At 42.8% G+C, this 21,643-nt stretch overlaps 2 protein-coding genes across 2 annotated transcripts in view; both read right to left on the bottom strand.

The window, feature by feature from the left end:
- The window catches only part of LOC146205738 (zinc finger TRAF-type-containing protein 1 homolog), a 28,089-nt gene extending 20,837 nt beyond the window's left edge, over positions 1-7,252 (bottom strand). The window contains exons 1-2 of the mRNA XM_084590397.1: positions 6,973-7,252; positions 4,389-4,627 (exon numbers count right to left, since the gene is read on the bottom strand). Of these exons, the coding sequence (XP_084446523.1) occupies positions 4,389-4,627; positions 6,973-7,182 (449 nt within the window). The 5' untranslated portion in view covers positions 7,183-7,252. The remainder of the gene's footprint in view (positions 1-4,388; positions 4,628-6,972) is intronic.
- Positions 7,253-9,961: 2,709 nt separating this feature from the next.
- The window catches only part of LOC146205737 (neuralized-like protein 2), a 32,037-nt gene continuing 20,355 nt past the window's right edge, over positions 9,962-21,643 (bottom strand). The window contains exon 5 of the mRNA XM_084590395.1: positions 9,962-15,143. Within this exon, the coding sequence (XP_084446521.1) occupies positions 15,013-15,143 (131 nt within the window). The 3' untranslated portion in view covers positions 9,962-15,012. The remainder of the gene's footprint in view (positions 15,144-21,643) is intronic.

The raw sequence follows: 21,643 nt of genomic DNA, 5'->3' as shown, positions 1-21,643 counted from the left end.
GAACATAATGGATTTTGGGATTACCTTGCTAATAGAATTCATTTTTACAATAAACAAAGTTGTACTTAAAATGCACCCCTGAGGTACCCCATTCTCTTGAATAAAGTTCCTCGAGAAGGTGGTACCGAGACGTACTTGAAATGAACGACCTGATAGAAAGTCCTTCAGAACATTTAGCATCCGGCCTCGGATGCCCAAATCTGCTATATCGCGTAGGATCCCGAACCTCCAAGTCGTGTCGTATGCCTTTTCCATGTCAAAGAAAACGGCCAGGCAATTTTGTTTATGTATGAACGCTTCCCTGACAGTATTTTCAAGACGCACTAAGTGGTCGGTCGTTGCGCACCCTTTTTTAAAACCACACTGATGAACATTAAGAAGTTTGTGAGATTCTAGGATGAAAGTTAGTCTGATGTTTAAAACACTTTCAAAACATTTTGCTAAACAGCTGGTCAGAGCTATGGGTCTGTAACTGCCCGCTGAGGTCGGCGGCTTTCCTGGTTTCAGAAACGGAACAATAACAGCTTGTTTCCAAGCCTCTGGGAGTTTACCCAGAGTCCAAATTCTGTTAAAGAATTTCACAAGTGCCTCTACAGAGGATTCAGATAAATGAGCCAGCATTTCGTAATGAATTTCGTCAGGGCCAGGCGCAGTCTGTTTTCCAGCAGCAAGGACGTTCTTTACTTCTTGGAGTGTAATAAAACTATTATATGATTCATTTCTGCCACCACTTGTTGGGAGTTTTTGTTTCTCAGCTATGTTTTTGTATTTTAAGAATGTTTCTGTGTAGTGTGACGAACTTGAAACATGTGTGAAATGTTCGCCTAGTATATTGGCCTGTTCTTCTATGCTAGTCTGAATACCAGGGGCTGTGAGGATGGGAATTGTAAACGGGGAAAAGTTTCCACTGAGTTTACGAACTTGTTCCCACATTTTCTTAGACGTCATTGAGCTATTTATTGACGTGACATACTTCTGCCAGGATTCTTTTTCAGAGTTGCGACGGACGTATCGAGCTTTAGCTTTGGCCTTTTTAAAAGCTGTAAGATTTTCGTGTGTAGGGTACCTTCGGAAAACACCCCATGCTTTATTTTGTCGCTTTTTGGCCTCCTTACATTCCCGAGACCACCACGTCTTGTGTTTTTGTCGCACCACACCTAAGGACTGTGGAATGGTGAGATGAGCGGCAGTGATAATGCAAGTCGTGAACAACTCATTTAGTCTGTCGACACTAAGGGCATCTGAGAAAACTGCTCCTAGATTCGCCTCTACTTTAAAAAGCTCCCAATCTGCTAAGTGAAGTTTCCACCGTTTCGGTTTGGTCGGCATGACTGATTGTGAGGATGATAAGCTGATTATTGCTGGCAGGTGGTCGCTACTATACGGGTTGTTCAGAACATCCCATTTAAAATCATTAAAAAGGGAAGGTGAACTAAAAGCCAAATCTAAAAAACTCATTTTTCCTGACCTTGGTGAACAGTACGTGGGCTTACAGGAGTTCAATAAGCAAATGTCTGAACTAAGAATAAAATCCTCGATAAGCTGTCCACGTGTATCACTTTTTTCACTTCCCCACAAAGGGGAGTGTGCATTAAAATCTCCTACTACTAGGTAGGGCTCTGGTAGTTGGCAAAAAAGGTTTTCTAGATCATGGAGTGTTATTTTAAGATTTGGTTCAAGATAGACAGAACACACAGTAAGAGTTTTAAAGGCAATTATTGTGGCTGCTACAGCTTCTAAGGGAGTGTTTAATTTCAGTTCTTGAGCTGGAACTCCACTTTGCAATATGATGGCCGCACCACCCGAAAGCCTGCTTGCTTGCTCTCGATCTCGGCGGAAGACTTGATATTTTTTCAGTATATTCGAGTGCATGCAACCTAAATTTGTTTCCTGTACGCACAGTGCAACTGGCGAGACTGTATCTAGAATGTCTTTTATGTCATTAATATTCTTTAGAAGTCCTCTACAGTTCCACTGTACCAGGAATGCCATCTTATTTTGTTGAAAGCTTAGAAATTAAGTTAGGTTTTTTCCAGGGCCCGTGATTCGGGCCTTGTCTGTTTTGGTTCTTTCCAAGGAGCTCTGCCGTCTCTGTGACGAAGACGGCAAAGAGCTGTCCTGGCCTATGTCCATTACCTCGTCTGAGGTGCTGGACGAACGTGCCAGAGGCACGTGTTCTTTCTTTTTAGACCTTGCCTCGTGGGCGGAGGTCTTGTGGCCCGCCGACCCTGAGGGACGCGTAGCCTGTTTTGGGGGTGGTGGAGGAGCGGGAGCTGCTTCCACCGGGGCAGGGGATGGCACTACCTCAGCCTCGTTTGAGGTCTGGGTAGGTGCCGAAGGCCGTTGTGGTGCCCCGCCCTGTCGCACCACATCGGCGAGATTTGGTTTCGCTGTGAACTGAAATGCGTTCTTGGTTTTGTTGTACTGAGTACGTGCCTCTTTGTATGTGATGTTCTTTGTTGTTTTTAGTGTAATGATCTGCTTTTCTTCTTTCCATTTTTGGCAGGATCGAGAGTATGCGGGGTGATCCCCCTCACAGTTTGCACAGCGTGGGTTTGCGGTGCAGTTATCAGAGTTGTGGTCGTTCGCAGCACATTTCGCACAAGTTCTGCGGCCACGGCAACTTTGCGAACCATGGCCGTATTTCTGGCAGTTGAAGCATCTCCTCGGATTTGGGATGTACGGTCGGACGTTTATTTTGATGTATCCGACTTCAATTGACTCTGGGAGGGTGCAGCTATTGAAAGTCAGAACCAGATGTTTTGTAGGGATCTCCTTGTTATCCTTTCGGATTTTTATTCTGTGAACTGCTATGACGTTTTGGTCTGCTAGTCCTTCTGCCATTTCATCTTCAGTGAGAGCAATGAAGTCTATCTCAGATATTACTCCTTTTACAATGTTCAAGGATCGGTGGGGAGTGATGACGACAGGGATGTCCCCAAGCGACACAATGTTTTTCAGGTTGGAGGACTGGCACTTGGTTTGTACTTCTAGCAAGAGGTCACCATTTGCAAGTTTTGATACTTTATATCCAGGGCCCAGGTCTTTAGTGAGACACTTTGACACTATGAAAGGGGAGATTTTTCGAGCGGGTTTTTCAAGCTCCTCGCTATGTATGACATGGAACTTTGGGAAAGTCTCTTTTGTTTTCACAAAGAAATGGCTTGTAGCATCGGTCCGCCCTCGTTTGTTTGGAGGGCGATCATTTGTTTGGGAGAAAGAATCCATGAAAGGGTTTGTGTTTTCGGTAGTTGTGCCTGCCACCCACCATGGAGCCCAACGAGGGGACGGGACAGGAACTTGCAAGAAGTCCTGCCCACGCCAGCAGTACACCGCTACTATAACCAAATATGGGCAACTCAGGGTAGCTACTCCACACAAGGTTAACCCTCGCCGCCAAGAAAAAAGGAAAAACAAGAAGTGAGGAGGAGACAGGACAGTGCTGAGAAAAGAGATAGGAAAGTGAAAGATGAAGTGGAGGACAGGAAAAGGCGACTGCCGATTTCCCCCGGGTGGGTCAGCCCGGAGGTGCCGTCTGTGGGAAGCGTGGGCCAAAGTGGTGTGTTGCCTCCGCCGAGGGGCCTTAAAGGTCCAAACACTCGGCATCGGCTCAACCACCAGGATCCCCTTTTCCCCAGACACGGCGATGCCACGCACGGCTAAGCGTGGGTGCTCGGGGTCCGTGGTGTCGCACAAAACACACAAACACCTGCTTTAACAGGTGCCCCCTGCGGGGTGACAACCTCTGTAAAAAGTTTAAAGACCAAAGGGATGGCTTCTAAGCCATGTAGCGGGGCTCCTGGAGTATTCATAAAAGTCCTAGGCTTCGGAAGAGGCAGGACCAAAAATCTTACCTTCAGGAAATTTGTAACGTTGGAGATACATTACATGCCACATGGAGCAGCTCAGAAGTGAACCCCCTGGGCTATCAATTTTTGATAAAGGTTGTATGCTCATAACACAAAGAAATAACTCCAGATTTTTCACCTTCGCCTGGGGCATAGAGGCGACACTGACTGATTGCAGTACCACCAAATTTGCTACCCCCACTACCCCCAACACCCAATAAAAGTACTCCTGAAGGTGCATTTCCAAGAGCATCCCCTCCTCACTATACATCCTTTTTAAGGCCCAGGCCTGGTTAAATGACATGCTACACCAACAGCATTGATGCAAATAACTCCGGAGAAAGAACCTTGTACAGCTACCTCTGCAAGAGTAATCATAAACAACATTACTTGTGCAACTAAATTTTTTAGCTGTTGCACCCAATGAAACTACCTCATAATACCATAACTACAGCCATAAATACCCCCTTCACCCCCCTTATTTTTTGGGGCCAGTCATTCAGCAAATTCCTTAAACAAAGACAAAAGAGAAATAAGTACCGTTCTTCGCAGAGTTCAGCTTCATGGCGCTCAATCTGTGCCCTTGGAAGTTCACTGCCGCAGAACACACATTCGGTGGGCAGTTCACAGACTGCCTTCTCAACAGCGAGGTTGCGTGAGCAGAGCTCACGGCTGATGACTGTCCTGCAGTTGGGGCAGGTGGCGGTCTCGTCACGGAGACGCGCATCTGCCAGGAGGTGAGTAAAACAACCGGCACACATCAAGTGGCCGTTGGTGCACTGCAAAACCACAGCAGGGAGACGAGAATCACCATTGGTACTCCAGCAGCAGAACTCTCTCCTTCTGGGAACCTGTTAGAATACCTTGCAAGAGAAAAAAAAACTGCAGCAAAAGGCAGAGCAATTACACAATGAGGCCCAGCAACTAGCATGGGGCACTTACCACACCCAAATACAGCAACCTAACACTTTGAATGCAAATGCACATTGCAGCGCCACAGACTAAAAAGAGCACACAGACAATACACCAAAGTTACTGCTGAAAATAATGAACTCCTGGGAGAAAGGCTGTGGCAACAGTTCTGGCACATGAGCTGCCAACAGTCAATTGTGTTAGTGTCACGAACGCACAGACACATGCAAGCCCCCCAGCTGGGGTAAGTGCGCTCGACTGGAACTTCTTGCCTACAGACCTGAAAGAGGCAGAAAAATAAGAAAAAGGTGAATTAATGGAAGTGCATACGAAAACCTTCATTGCAGCTTCATGACTTACCTAGGTCATGTTACGTGAACACACAAAATGTCAAAGAAAAAGGTGTTCCCAAGCTTTCCCTTGCTATGCAGCCCCTTACGGCACTGCTCAACACAACACAATGTACACAGCTAGATTATGCTCCCCATATTGCTCCTAGAATAAGCTTTTGGTCCTGTGTATTCCAAATAAATACATCCATGTACCCCAATGCCAAGAAATCAACTTGCAAGACTTTTCCAGGACTGGGCAAAGGTGTTTTGGCATCCATCCTTTATGTACCTGCTAAATACTTGGTCACTTTAATAACATCACATCAACAGCAATCACCACCTTCTAGGTGCTTTAGCATTGCTTAAATGTAGACGAAGTAGACTCTTTCCATTGCTTGTAGAGCAAACATTAGCAACCACAGAAACTGAACATTACCCTTGGCACCGTCACTTTTTCTTAACTGCATACATCCAATACCTGAATTTGGAACACATTTCTAGACGTCATTCTGCTACGATGTTGAGCAGATAATAGGCGCACCACAAATTCAATAGCTCACCTAGAGCAGCAGCCAAACCTGAGCTGCCCTAGAGGCACACAGGTATTCTTTGGGCAAAAACCGCATGCCAATTATGGTCCAGTGTGTTCACTTTAGATAATATTTCTGCTTGCCTTAAACATTCTTGAATTTCCCCAGTGCAGACAACACTTACCACTTCATGAGAGGCACCAACCACAATGTACCGAGATATTTTTTAAGTTTTCCACAGGAAGCACCCTGATGAAATGTCTCTCAGCATGCTACTCATAAATGAACCACAGTCGTGAGCCGTCAGACCACAATGCAAACAGTGTATAAATGCAACACTGCATGCCAGTTTGTGTGTCATATTTAAATAGGCTCTATGGAAAGTTATACAACTAGCGTTTTGTCATGGCATCGCGAATGCTGCCTTCTTTGCTAAGGCAGCATCGCATAAGCCGCCTACACAACAGAACCAACACCGAGTGTATGCTTTAGTTGTGTTTATTGCAGCACCAGTGATAAGTTTACAACTCTGTAGATACAATCCGTGTGTGTGATAACTGCAACCACGAGAAGCATAATTCTTCATGTAGGCCAGTGCATCTTCAGTCTTTCGAACAGTTGGCAGTGCTTGTAACGGCAAGTCCGATGCATACTCTCTACATAAGGTCCTTCAGTCCACGCAGGTTTTCAGCACAGAGAACTCGACACTGAACGCAGAATCAAGTCACTGCTAAAAGTGGCAATTCCAGCATTTCTACAAACCTAGTCACATGCAGCCTGGTTCGCACAACAGAAGAAGAATCAGGCACAAAGAAGCGGATATAACTATGACAACAGCATGTCGAACACTATATGCTACCATAAAAGACAATAAGTTGACATCAAATGCTGTCAAAATTGAAACCACATTAAAAAAAAAAAAAAAAATGTTCGCGAACTGACACCCGCTATGTCAAAATTAATTTACAGTACGCATCACGCAAATACTAAGCGTAGCTGTATTTCGTGCGAATTACGTGAACAGAGAGGCGTAATGCAAGTTAACACTGAAAAGCATGTCAAGCCAAAAGACAGGGGGGAGGGGGGCAAGTGGAGGTGAAAAAAAGACTAGTACACATACTATATCTAAACACGTATATACATAAATACACACATAGCGCGGCGTATCACCTCTACAGCACGAGCTAGAATTTCAGCGCAAAGCCAATATGCCGCCCCATTCTGCTGAACATTTCGGCGAATGGGAGAACGTGAATCGCGGCGTTTATTCGACCGCGACGTTTACAAGGGCGGGAGGAAGCTGTTACCAAGCCCGGGATTGGATCTGCGATCAGCTGATCTCCCACGTACCTGATAAATGGCGGAACGGGGCAGGTCCAAGCAGACAGCGCAGCAAAGAATGCCGCCCAGCCTGTGCTCCAATTTGTCAGACTTGCCATGCGCTCTTTCGCCTGCCTTGAAGCGCTTCTTTGCGGGTCCTTCAGTTTCGCCCAGGAACTCCTCGCTGGTCGATTCTGTCAGCTCTGAGCCCGAAACGGAGCTACCAGTTTCGTCAGCCATTTTGCCAGTCTTCTGTGGGGATGCCGTTTGTTTTGATCGAGACAGACGAAACCAGCTGTTTCATTTACGTCACATTTCACCCGTCCAATAGAACTGCTGAGAGCGGACCACGTGACTTTGCCAAGCCAGTGATGGACAGACTAGTAGAATTACGCAAGGTCTTTCCTCTCCGCCGTCGTCTCGCCTTTCAATGTTGTCCGCCCCTGCAGAATTTTTTTTTTTCTTTATCTCTTTCAGGGCGGGTCCAAGAGCGTTTCTCATGTGCGCTGCGATGCAGAAAGGCTGTCAGTTATCAATTCGCGGTGGAGTGACTAGATGAATTGTCGAAGTTCCATGTAATCCCTACTTATCTCATTTTATCTGCGACCAACTCCACCCAAAATGCATTTCTAGACAAGTTGACATGTCACGCCAGATTTCAAGGTCGTCTGCCAATTAAGCAATGGCAGAGCCGCGGTTAGAAATGAACGTCATTACCTGTAATGAGAGCAAGCCCAAGAAATACATTAAATTTCATTTATTTACTAATGTGCACCTTCTTCTTCTCGCCTCAGTACCCATTTATTCACAAGCTTTCATCCGCACATGTTTCTCTGACGAAATGAAGTTGTACTCTCTCTCTCTTCATGCTCTAGTGAACTCGCTGTGTTCAAGAAGCAAAAACAGCAGCACTTAATGAGATGAAAAACTTTTTGTTTATTGAACTTATCTGTCGTTTCAAATCCGGTGACTTATTTGCTTGATTGCTACGCTGCTGCGCGCAAGGACAGGAATTGAGGGCAGAAATCAGAGAAGCTGAGAGAGGTGTAGGGAATGAATAAAGAAAGTAAAAGGAAATATGAGAAATTATGAGTCGTATGGCAGCACAAACAGTATCTTTCTCCCTTCTGCACCTTCCTTTATGGTGCGCTACCTTCTCTCCGCCTTGCCTTCAGTCTTCCTGGCTACTTTTGTTTTGTGAAAAATGAGCCAGCAAGCCCAGCAACACATATGAAGTGTTTTCTTTTCGAAATGAGCCAAATCCTGACACTGAAATTAGGTGAAGTTCAGCTGTAATTCTCAGTTTGCCCAGAGTTCTTTCCTTTGAAAAACTATCAAAATAAAATGGGCCAAATAAGTATTTTAAATTTAATATATCATTTTAAAGCTTCCAATGTGTTGCTGCAGATAGAAAGCATGCATGCATGCTTTGCTTGGTTTCTGCTAAAGTGTATGCAATTGTTATAGAGTAACGTGGCTGTTGTTTGGTAACTGAGCTAGATAACCCGATATGTGATATCGGTACATGATTCTGCACTGTACTGCCTCCAGGTCTGCAAAATTTGTGTTTTGATAACAGACAGCCTAGTAAAACACAGCCAGACACCAATGAAAGTCGATTAACTGCAGGTTCCATGACAATTCTCAATACATATTAGCTGTGCTCTCTGAACTTTATTTGCAATCAGGAATGTAGTCTTTAATGATACAAATCAGTACAACGCAAGTGTCAGATGCTTTCTGGAATCAATGAAACCAATAACTTGACAAAAAGCATTCACACTGAGTACCTAAAGCACTGTCAATTGCAGTAGAAATTTCAGAAATTAGTCCTTCTTCTATGCTTGAATGCAGACTTTTGGACAAAATTTTGAAGCCATCAAAAAAATTTGTTAGAATACAAAGAAAAACTACTAAGCTCGAGTACCATATTCCTGCCTGCTTTACTAAAAACTGTCAACATTTACAGTGATCGGTATATCAGAAGGCTTTCAAACAAAATTTTGCTTCATCTCATTAGAGCTATACAAGTGATAATAATGGAACCAAACTCATAATGCAAATGCAACAGGAATGTGCAAGAGGCTTAACTGCCAACAACAGAAGCTTTTTGAGAGTCACCATTCTGGTTCGCATCCTCAACTTCCTTCTGCCTCTCTCCCTTCGCCACAGTGCAGCATTCAAACCATTTTAAGACTGCCCATGGCACGGCCTCCCTTCATCATCTATTGGCAACTGTTATGCACTTGCTTTAACTTTTAGTCACTTCAGACATTTAATGAATGCAGTCATCGTTTGCAATCAGGAGTTAAACCCTTCACAAGTGTTAGCTTTGGCAATGTGACTGATGTCATTGCTTGACTAGTATATAGGCGGTGTTGCATCGCTTCACCACTAAAAACACTGCCCTTGGTAGCACAAACATATTTTGGTTTTCTCCTCACTTTGGTATGTTAAACCGTACAAACCAAGTCATTATTTTATAACCGTTTTACGTGGTACATAAAGCAAATTTAGTGCACAAGAGAGAGGAAGCTCTAAAAAATGCAATGAAATTAAACAAGATTTGAACCTCAGAATTGCCCTTCAAAAGTGTCAATGATTTGAGCAACAACAGGGAATGGAAGGGGCAGTAAGGGATGAGGGGGGGGGCAATCCAATTTGAACCATGTATTTCTTGGCCCTTTTTTGTGGGGAAAAAAAAAAATGGGCATCAGCATGATTTTCCTATGAAAATTTTTCAATTAGGGACAAGGGGGGGTATGACAATTCTATCCCCTTAATTCCGTCCAACTGATAGCCCATCCCATCATCTACCACTGAAATGCTTGTTTACTGAATCTGAGCCATTCTGTATGCTGCCATGACGAGAGAGCATTGAAGTGTACCAACCTAGGTGACTCAAGATAAATCATAATTTTCATTTGTAAAGCAAAATCTTGTGATGTGACATGCACAAAATACATATGCATAAAATTGCAGTTCAAAGTAAGAAGCAACGCATTTTTCCAAACAAAGAATACTTTTATTTTCAAAACCAAAACTATGTATGGATAAACACTGCTTTTCGATGGAACGCCAAAATGTCACAGTCACAACCAAGCAATAAACTGTATGTTCACGAAGACTTCAAACAACTAGAGTGGCGATAACTTTCTCCAATGCTGCAGCAACGCTTTCTATTGCCAGGCGCTGACAGCTCTCTTCTCTGAAACCACCTTCTCTACAGAAGGCGGGTTCAAACATCCAGATTCTTGATCCCTACATTCTTTATTTTAAATGCACAATTCAGCAGGTGTGGCTCACATTGTAATAGCAGTGGCAGCATTCTTGATGACTTATCAAGAAAGGTGCTTGAAACATGCATTTTCACTTTCGCCATTTCTTATTAATTTTCCAATCAAAGTAATGAAAGCGTAATTTTAAGCTGACAAATTAGATCAGCAGATAGTGATATGACTGAACTCCACAGAAATACCAATTATTCTACCCAGGCGAATTCCTTTTACGAGGGAAAAGTACAAATACCTCAAACTTTTGTTTAAAAACTGCCAATAGGGAATCTTTGCTAGCAGCCCTTACATGTATTCTGCATTTACAAAACTAGAGTTGCACTGGCCTATAATGTGAAAAAGGAATAAGCTCACTACAAAAGGACTGCCATACCATATATACATGTCAAAATTAGTTTATGATCCATGACTACGAACTGTCAGGTATTTCCACACACACAGCATAAATCATGCTAATGTCAATCTGAACCTGTGCTAACCAAAAGGTATCACGGATGGACACAGTGTGGTGAAAGTAAGTGCTTTTTTTTTCATAAATAAGGTAATTTCACTTTCTTTGCAATACCACTCACATAGAGCCAAGTAGCACCAGTCCAGATACAGCTATGGTTCATATATTTATTTAGGTGCAGTGTTGCTTGAAAATAAATAAATAAGCAGAAGTTCTTAAATAATATGTATAAATAACACCCTCCCCCCGAATGAGTTTATTTCTTGAAAGTAATTGCCCTCCAACTATGGTCACTATCATTACCTTCCAAACCACATTGGTAGATGCTACACACAACATATTAAACCTCGCATTTGCTTCACATTTAAGTTTAGCACCATTGATGACCGCAGATGTCATTGCTAACTTTCATACTATAATAAAAACTAAACAAAAAAACCAGGGCTATTAAACACTGCAAAAAATGAACTGTCACGCAAGACATTTTTTCCAAAAGGCAAAATGACTTGTGCGACAGTCGATATGTTATCTCAATGACCTTCCATAACAATGCTTTACCTTATCACTGTCTTTCTGCAATCCAAACAGGACATGTGAACAATGTTGATGCTTTCACAGGATATACATTTACTACAGTTAAAAAGTCAAATATTGTTTCAGCTATAAAGAAAGCTCTCAAAATAAGTTAACTCCAAAGTATTGACACAGCTCAACCTGCACTCCTCAAATTATTTGGAAGATATGAGGCCAAAATTCATCCACTCCTATTAATATGAAGTGCACAGACCAATGGTGCTATGATGTACACTCCTCTGCACCCAATGCATTGCTAATTTAACATAGTGCCATGAAGCTGGTGAAGTACTGTGCCTTGTGTTCAGGCATATGGCCTTGTATGAATAGGACCTATAGCACTGTGCAGGTTTTTTTATATGTCAGCCTTCATGCAGCAATTGCACATATACCCTGCCAAATTTTTATCAATGTCAAACATTGCATCGTTAAATGTATCATGTAAAATGCTTTTCTCGGCTATGCCGCTTGCTTGTTCATGCTGCAATTTATGCATGATGTGACATATAATGGCCCCTTTTCTCCGATGACATGCAACTGCCTGTTTTGTCTGTTGCAACAAAAAAAAAGGCCAGACAAGCAGCATACACTACAATAACTTTTGTGGCACATCTGCCCTAAAAAAAGTTACCCTGAAATAAATTCACCACTTTGGAGCGGTCATTTACCCAAAGGAAGCGAGATGGATCAAAACCAATGCTGCGTATGCCACATGGCTTGGCTCTTTATAGCTGCAGAGGATGCAGGCTTTTAATTGATTCAGACTGAATCCATCCTTAACATGCCATGTCATGTGCTGAATTGCTGCATGAACAAACAACATGTGTAGCTGAAAGAAGATTTTACACGTTGAATTTTTACAATGCAAAGCATGATATTGAAATTTGAAAGGGTGTTAACCACGAAAATCATGATGTGGGTCAGTAATGGTACACTATCACAACAACTCCCTATGACTTCGCATAGTGATGCATCTTTAGAAATGGTACCTTAAGTTGGCACACATCTGTAGGCAGTTTAGAGCAACAGCAACAACTTGTACAATCGTGCTGGGATATCATGCAAAAACCGGAGTGAGTGGCTTCTGGCACAGTCACTGCAACTTGGCAAGCAATCATGGGTATGAGGGTTTAAATATAACTCGTGTTTTCTGACTATTGTCTGGTCTGGTGAACCAGTACTTTTGCTGAGCCCCATCGCAGTGGTGCAGTGGTTAGGGCGCTCGACTGCTGTGCTTAAGGTTGCGGGATCAAATCCTGACCGCGGCAGCCACTTTTCGATGCAGGCGAAAAGCAAGGCGCCTGTGTACAGTGCAATGCCATAAAATTAACCTTATTTTGTGCAAAAGGTCAGGACAAACGAAAAGAAAACACGTACAACACTTTCTTTCTGTTTGTCCTGTCCTTCGGCGCTAAATAAGATGAATTTTAAGACTGATCACCAACTAGCCTAACAGTAATGCTTTTAAAGTGCAATGCCAGTGCACATTGAAGAACCTTCTAGAACCCTCCACTACGGTGTCTCACTAGCCTGAATCACTTTGGCACCATTAATTAAATTAAACTATTACTTAAGTTTTATCAAGGTCGATCTACCTCAGCACGACCATTCATTTGTGTCGTGCACTACCTGAGGTAGTGACGCCATAGTGCTACTGAGCTGAAGCGTTAATTCAAAAAGCAATGACCCAGAAGCATAAGAGTTAGAAACAAAACGTTACATCCATGGACACAAACCTTCACCTCCACGACTGCTGACTAGGATGTACTGACCGTGCAGAAAGCCACATGCTTTGCCATCTGCATACGATGATGGCATGACTATGACATAGGTGTTAGGATTGTATTTACATGATGATACTTCTAAGTGAAATATGGCACCAGCAGTCAATGCCAGGCATTACAAAGCTAAAACCAAGAAAATTAAAAGGAAACAAGAAAGAAAAACAAGACAAGACAAGCCAAAGAAAGCCATCATGCAGAAAAACAAAAGTAGTGATTAGTTAAATTTCCAATGTCAACAAAATCATGTCCTCATGCATAAAATTTGTAATTCCTTCAACACGCCACTGATCATACCATTACTGTCAGAAATTATATCACATACATTACTAAGGCCCCTAACTTTCTGCGGTGTAAGAAATAAAATCCTGCAGATTAAGAACAAAGAATTTACTAAACCCACAAGAGACATCAAATATTGTTTCATAATGCACTCGCATTATATCTGAAACCAAGATATAATTACAGTGTGAATTATTTTTTTAATGTTTTCAAGGTATTCAAAATGACTTTTGCCATCAGGCTTTAGAGCTGATAGGAGAAGCCACCTTTTCATGAATTTGAGGTAAAGCACATGCAGACTGCAAAAAGTAAGGTGGCTATGGATATAGAAAGAAGGAGGTGAGGGTCACTGAAAAAAGAAGGCACTAAAACAGTTTGGTGGAGTAGGAAAAGCAAATGGGCCCAACATTGAGCAGCCCAAAACAGTAGCAGTGGCAAATGTTGATTCTGAATCAACATCAGCTATGAACCAACTAGCCCAAACCAAAGTACTTCTTGAGCAGTGGCAAAGCTATGATGAACGCCCGTTGCTGCGTGGAAGGCAGTGCACGTTACAGGAGTGGAGGTTCAGCATCTGAAGCATTGCCTTTTGGCTAACATGGACATATCTGCTGCTTCTGTATCTTAGCATGCCGTCAGTGTTTATTTTGGGGCCCTCGGCTATAGTTGGCCTGAACAATTTGAGATTGCATATATTCAAAATTATACTTCTTTTTAAGGTTACTCAAGTTCTCGAACTTTACATTCACATCATATTCAGGTCACATAGCCATTTTTCCATCACAGTGACAATCCTACCGCTGTCCAAAGCAGCAACAGCATTAAAAAAGGGAAGGGAATATGACTGCTAGCCCGCAATTCAGTGAAAAACAGTTCAATCTGCAAGTTTTCATGGCAATGAAGAAAACTAGGGGCCTTACACATAACTGTTACCCACTAAGAATTAAACAAGCATATATATATACATTAAACGGCCTCGAAATTATACCATAAAACTTGTCACCTAAGGCTCTTAACTATGGCTCACTGCCATAAATGACTACCTAGAAAATATCTAACAAGGAGTCTACTGCTGAGAAACATTTAACATTTATGCACCTAAGAATGCCTATCTGTAGCCATATTGCCCCTACAAGGGTTTACAGTAGAGATCTCCCATAAAACAGTAGCTCAGCAATTGGTGCTAAGCTGTCAGGTAATAACACATATGAAAATACAGGAGACTTTCTAGATATACACCACAATAATCAACTGCCACTCACTGTGAGGGCATTTTAACTCTAGGGCAGCTTACAAACAGATTCTAGACAAATGTATGGGCCTGTTTTTTTTTCTTCTTTTTTTTTTTTTTTGTGACTACCATCTCAACAACAGTGATGAAAATGCCTCAAATAGTCCCTACAACTACATTAAGTAAATATGGCCACTGCAGTCTCCCCTACGTTCATTAGTTGAAAGATAAGCAACAGATCATTTATAACGTTAATAGAATAGCTCATTATCATAAAGAGAATAAAAAAAAAGCAACTGCATGGCACTCAGGAACAAAGCTCTCAGGACAAGAACTGTATAGGCACGATCTCATCAAGGACAACATTAACTCCTTTCAGAAGAATCTCGAGCTTTGTATTGACGATATGAGGCAGAAATAGTGGTCTCCATCTCCAGCCACAGCATAGCCACCCGCTGTTCACTGTGGCCGTGGCGAGTGATAACACAGGTACTCCTTGAGCTTCCGTGGAAGTGGTAAAGTCCGCACAGCACAGCTTGAAATATGTTGGAGGATAGCATCACGGCAGGCACTCTGCAAAGAAGCCACCACTGTGGCCACGCAAAGTGATTAGCGCAAGATATCACACTTGTCAGTAGTTGAAAACAGTACTACATGAGACAACACAAGGGATATTAAAAGGAGTTACAAATCCCAGGAATGTGCGCCAAGTTCAACTCAATGTACAATTCAACTTAACAAAATAAAAAAACAACCTGCATAAAAACAGCAACAGGTTAATGAAACCCTTGGAAAAAAGCTCAACCAAACATATAAGCAAGCCAGTGGCAAATCACACGACCTTCATCAAAGTAGAGTGGCGAAAAGGGAGATTAAACAGAAATACTAAGTGCAGCTATTAGTGATTTTCATGAAACCAACGCCATGCTGCAGCGGCACCATGAACTAGTCTTAAGAAAGATTGCAGCACAGAACCGCACCATTTGCTTCACTCTGTGAGTGCGTTCACCAGTACACTCGCATGTTCTGAGAGCTTTGGTGCAAAAATATACCTTAGAAGCCTTGTTAAGTTCCATGATCATGCGATAGAAGAGGTGGTAAGTGTTACTGAGCGGGTTCTGTGGTGCCAGCAACATTGGATAAGCACAGAGAGAGAAAGTCTACGTGCTGCACAGTAGAGAGCTTGAAGTTCTATGACAGCAAAATTTGTCATCAGGCACCAAGTATATATTTTTAAGAGATGATTTGCAAGAACCAATTAAAAATACAAAGCACTATTCATGAACAACATCAGACAGCACAAATGGCTAATGGAAGCGTGATGAGTTTTGAGCATGAATGTCCCTGTAATAACTGGAACTTGTTATGGTATGCATGTAGAGTGGTCTGTTATGCACGGAGTGATATAATGATTTATTCGGACTCTGTTTCGTTATAATCTTTTTTTTGCACTTCATTATTGCCTTATGCCTTCACTGTGACTGGGACATACACTCTGATGGACTGGTGGTAAGAAGCAAATAGTAGATCTTATCATACATGCCTTACAACCATTATGCTTCTTCAACCCACTGCCTACAGACAAGACAAACAAACAGTGCAAGGCGCGGTTGTTACGAGAAAATAGTTCATGAAGAAAACACCTTACATGGGTCTTGCTCACATGTGATTAAAAATCTACATTCATATCTAGATTAGCATGTAGTCATCAAAATTCATCAGCACAAAAAAAAAAAGGCAAAATTGGTGTAACTTTAGCAGTTAAAACTCGTGCATCATTAAGACCATTTCTAGCTTGTTTTTTGATAAACAAGCCGCATGACAGACAAAGAGTCTTGCTTACATGTATAGTCCTAAATGAAAAAAATTTCACTCAAAATTCTGTCATTCACGCATAGTACAAGTCTTCAAAGTCAATGTTATGATTGCAAATTCTCATCAAAGAATGCTTGCACCACTCTGCATTCACGCCAACCATTTTTAAAGGCCACAGAGTGACTTCTTCCTTTTCTCTTGTTTAGTCACTTTGTGATGTCCAGCTACAAAAGCCCGACTGACACAAGACTGCCATCATAAACAAACAGGCATTATTGTGAAACTTTAAAACAAGCATGACTACCTAGCATTCTCTAAGAAACAGTCTTCTGTGGGACCACCAACTTGGATAAACTAAGGCAAAGGTGGGATTATCCGAGGTTGAAAGGGTTCGAATGAACCATGTCTTTCAAGCTTAAAAAACAGTCTTGAATGAAAAATGCAGCTGGCCTTATTCCAGATTTGTGCCGATTACCTGAAAAGTATAGGAAAACTTGGGAACCTATTTCGAATAATTTTGTGCATCCCTATTTCATTTCTTTGCTGAATCGAATAAGGAGGATATTTAATTCAAAATTTTAGAATATTTGCACACCCCTAGCTACTGGCAAGTGCTCCAGCAAGCAGGTGCAATAATTTAATTCCATGCACAGCTCACTCACTGAACCTGGTCGAGGCATGTTATAGATTATTCTGCGCAAGCTGTTAGTTTTTTGGAGAGTTTGCACAGCATACATACATTTTCCTTACTGCATCTGCTCATCACTGGGCTGTGTTGAAGGCTCAATGTAAATAAAACAAGACAGCGGTCATCCTCAAGCAAGTATAGACACTCAGCCATCAGCTCGAGCAGATGCAATGAGTGCTCTCATAATCATCATCAGCCTGACTATACCCACTGCAGGGAGAAGGCCTCTCCCATATTTCTCCAATCAACCCGATCCTGTGCTAGCTGCATCTACTTGACCCCTGCGAACTTCTTAACCTCATCTGCCCACCTAACTTTCTGCCGCCCCCTGCTACGCCTTCCTTCCCTTGGAATCCAGTTTGTTACCCTAAGCGACCATCGGTTATCCTCTCTTCGCACTACATGTCCTGCCCATGCCCATTTCTTCTTCTTGATTTCCACTAGAATGTCAGTAACTTGAGTTATTTCTCTGACCCACTTCTGCAAGGCTTACTATCTCTTAATGTTACCTCTACCATTTTTCGTTCCATAGCCCTCTGCGTTGCCCTCAACTTAAGTAGAACCCTCTTGGTTAGCCTCCACGTTTCAGCCCCATATGTGAGTACAGGTAAGATGCAACTCTTGTATACTTTCCTCTTGAGCGATACCGGTAAGCTGCGAGTCATAATCTGCGAGTGCTTGCCAAATGCGCTCCATCCCTATCTTAATCTTCCTGTTATTTCCTTTTCATGGTCCGGATCTGCGGATACTACTTGTCCTAAGTAGACATATTCGCCTACTACTTCCAGTGCTTCGCTACCAAACGTAAACTGCTGTTCCTTCCTGAGGCTGTTGAACATTACCTTAGCCTTCTGCATATTGATTTTCATGCCTACATTTCTGCTTTTCCTGTCTAGGTCACCAATCATTCTTTGCAGTTCATCTCCTGAGTTACTTAGCAAGGCAATGTCATCAGCAAATCGCAGATTACTGAGGTATAGGGGAGAGAACCTGGGCCAGGGGGCGCTGCACCGCTCTGTGCGTCAGCGCCCTCCATGGAGACTCCATTAAAACCTCCGCGCAGCGCAGCCGCGTCGTCTGCTCCCCGCCGCATCGAAAAGCATGCTGTCGTTTGCTCCGCGCTGCTTTCCAGCACGTGTTAGCGTGCACGCGCTCGGTTGTAAAAATGACAGCGCGCTTTTTCGCAAAACTCGTGTTGAAACGATAACAGAATGGTTGTCGGCTTTTTTCTTTTCTTTTTTTTTTCTTTTTTTTTTTTAGGTATCTCATACCACTCGTTATCTCACACCTCTGTTTGTAACTGGCGGTGCTGCAGCAGCCATCGCGGAACCAAGTCAGCCTCAAGGAACAGATATACGTCATTAATGCCATCACTTGGTGTTTATAAAGGAAAAACACACACGTCAATCGTTCTATCCTCATACGCGATCCTGCTGCAGGAGTTCAAAACTGTGCATTCGCTAGAGGAGATAACTGAACTAGGAACTGCACAGCGTAGCTGTGAAATTAAGAAGACAAAGGTTTACTTGGAGAGATGTCCACGCCTGCATGGAAAGTCGTCGGGCATTTCCTCGCTCTTCGTCTCGTGGAGAGAGAAAACTGCCACAAAAATGGCATGCCTTGGCTTCTCGTCAGTGACCCAGGTCGTTAAGAAACCCCTCGTCATTAAAGGTGGATAGGTCATTGATTCTGGATGGCAACGCCGCAGCAGCGAACTCCCCCTGACCGCTGTCAGCAGGAACCAAAGGGTAAGGCGGCATGCTTTATGCCTTCTTAGGGAACGCATCCTAAACGCGCCGAAAACAGGCACCACGGCGCCGGTAGCATCGCTGTCCCCAAAGAGTTGAATAGGCCCCTTTCAAGTGAGCAGTCACAAATAGAAAGGAAGCTCCCCAACCAGCGCCCGGAGCACTCGTCGCTGTGTACACGCGTATCAATTCTCAACGAGAAGGTTGGACCCTTCATTCTCTAAACAACATGGACAGAGACATCAAGAGGTGCCTCGAGTCCTTCAAAATACCTGTCGCTTGCCTCTGCCTTCGAGTAGCGAATTCGCGTTCATGTTTTTTTTTTATAGTGCCTCAGCCTGCCAACAAGCACTCTTTGAAAACAATGTCCGCGGTGATCAATTAATCATAATTTCTCACTTTCGAAAGCACCGATAAAAAACGTGCCTCCAGCCAGCCTCTATGTCAGCTGGGACAGAGAAAAAAGCAAAAGTAAGAAACCCCACTGGCAAAGAGCACCGGCTTTGAGCGCACCAACGCGCAACCATCCCCCCTCGTCCTCACTCTCCTTCTCCCGCTCCGCGTGCACGTTCGGCTGCCTGTGGCACGCGCTCCCGAGCGAGCGGGCTGCGCAGACTCCGGAGACAGCCGTGCGCATCGCGGGCGCAAATGCGCGTAGGTTTCGTAGTTCCTCTCTGCTCCGCTAGAAACTGAGCGCTGCCGTCGAGGAGAAAACTCCAGCTTTGGTTCCCTATTCTCCATCTACCCTTATCCCTAACTGCTCCCATTCCAAGTCTCTGAATACTTCCTCTAAGCAAGCTGTGAATAGTACTGGGGAGATTGTGTCTCCTTGCCTAACACCTTTGTTTATGAGTGCTCTCTCTCTCTCCCCCCCCCCCCCCCAATGGCGGGTTTTAAAAAAATATCAAAGCCACGCTGACAAAACTGTCTGAAAATCAAGGTGAGAGAACAGAGATGAAGCACAAGACAAAGCCTTTGCTGAAGATAGTGTCCTTAGTGCTGAAGATAGTGTCCTTTAGAGTCCAGCACTCACACTAAATGGTGCCATGAGCATGACGAAATTGCTGTGTAATTATGCATGTAGTTTAAGAGAGAGCTTAGATGCAACTGAAAAGCAGGAGAAGGAAATGCCCAACAATGCTGCGTACAAAGCAATGCACTCAAAGAAAACAAAAACAACAAGATACAATAGCGCTGAATTACCGAGAATGCCAGAGCCACAACATCCACCAATTAAATTCCACTGTGAAACCTTTTTGTCACAACTAACAACCTCCTGCACACTCTCAGAGCTTCCCCAATTGTTCGCCCTGTTTTTTGGAAAATGTATCACCAACTCGCCCGCTTAGCTATCCTGTTCCTAAAGCACTTACCACCAAAGTGTGCTCGAAGTTTGCTGTTACAGATGATTGCAACAGCATTTTACCAGCAAAGCGGCAGCTTCAGGCAGCAGAACTCATGAAAAACTATCCCTCTGACCTGGCTAGCACACCTCTTGATGACCTTCAGTCCATTATTTCATTTAAAAGCCATGAAGAGATTTCTGTGACAGACATGTCGAAACTACACTAATTTGAGTAAAGCTTAAAGGGTCATTCTTAACACAAAGTTGCTCACAGATGTTCATGCTGCTATTTGAACTTTCATCCGCTTGATGGTTGCAAATACAAAGGCAAACAATTATTGAGTAAGCTGGAATTAATCACGAACAGAATATGATTAATGATGACTGACACTCCTCAGCAATTTCTCACAGCTGAGTGTGGAAACCGAGGTTCTCAGATGGGTCAATGTGGAAGATTTTATCCATAACCTCACCCAAGAAAAGGCCCCAGAACACTTGTAGGAATATATACATATGTTACATTTTAAAGTTGAATTTCTGCGAGATGTATAAACATATTTCCATATTTATGTAAAAATGAAACGTTTCTATAAAAATGTAAATTTAATCTGTAAGCTCCAGACAGAAAGGTGTGCCAAATGTGAATATACTTGCTTCCATTTGAGAAGTGAAAATTGCATGTAAAAATGTAAATAAAGTGCCTATTTAGGAGTGGACAATATTTTCTTCACTTTAAAACTACCTCGTTTTGACACACTCTTCAGAAACACAGTAATAACCAGACATATTTGGTCAAGTAATTTTCTAAGTGACCACATCCGCTCGTATTTTCGGTCCTGAGATTTTTTTTTTACGTTCCCAGCACTTTTGGCACCCTTCCTAACAATATATATTTTTGGCCCGTTCAAAAACTGCACTTGAGACATATTCGCATGAAAACCTTAGTTGATGTGTCTTGTTTATTTCATTCACTGTAAAGAGTCTGCATTCCACCTGCTGAACTGACTGCAAGATGCAACCCCACAAGGCCGACAAGCTCTGTCAAATCTATGCAAAAATTTATGTGCAGCAATAAAAACTTAATATTATTATTAGCAAACCAGATGCCTTTAAAACATATACTAACCTATCCAAGATAACTGCTACAACCCCGACTAGTCAAACCTTCATACAGCATATTACTGATTTTTTTTTTTTTTATGCTTGGCACAACCAAGTTAACGACATCTTATTCAAAATCAAGCAGAAGAAATGGGCATACACAAGGCATGTAATATGAAGGCAAGATAACTGACTACCATTATGAGTAATACAGTTGAAAGCCTCTACAACGAAGTGCGAAGTGACCTTTATAGCAAAGAATTTTGTGTACCAGCCGAATCCCCAACTTTCATATGTATTGTGAGCGCCTCTACAACGAATTTACTTGTACAACAAAGCAATTTGTTCGTCCTCAACCAGCTGACCCACTCCTTTACGACAAACATAGGTAAC

The sequence above is a fragment of the Amblyomma maculatum genome, chromosome 1 (genome assembly GCF_055883805.1).
Source record: "Amblyomma maculatum isolate TAMU_Amacu chromosome 1, ASM5588380v1, whole genome shotgun sequence".
Taxonomy (NCBI): Eukaryota; Metazoa; Arthropoda; class Arachnida; order Ixodida; family Ixodidae; genus Amblyomma; species Amblyomma maculatum.
Note: the sequence above shows the minus strand (reverse complement) of the source record. Positions and strands in the feature narration are given on the sequence as shown.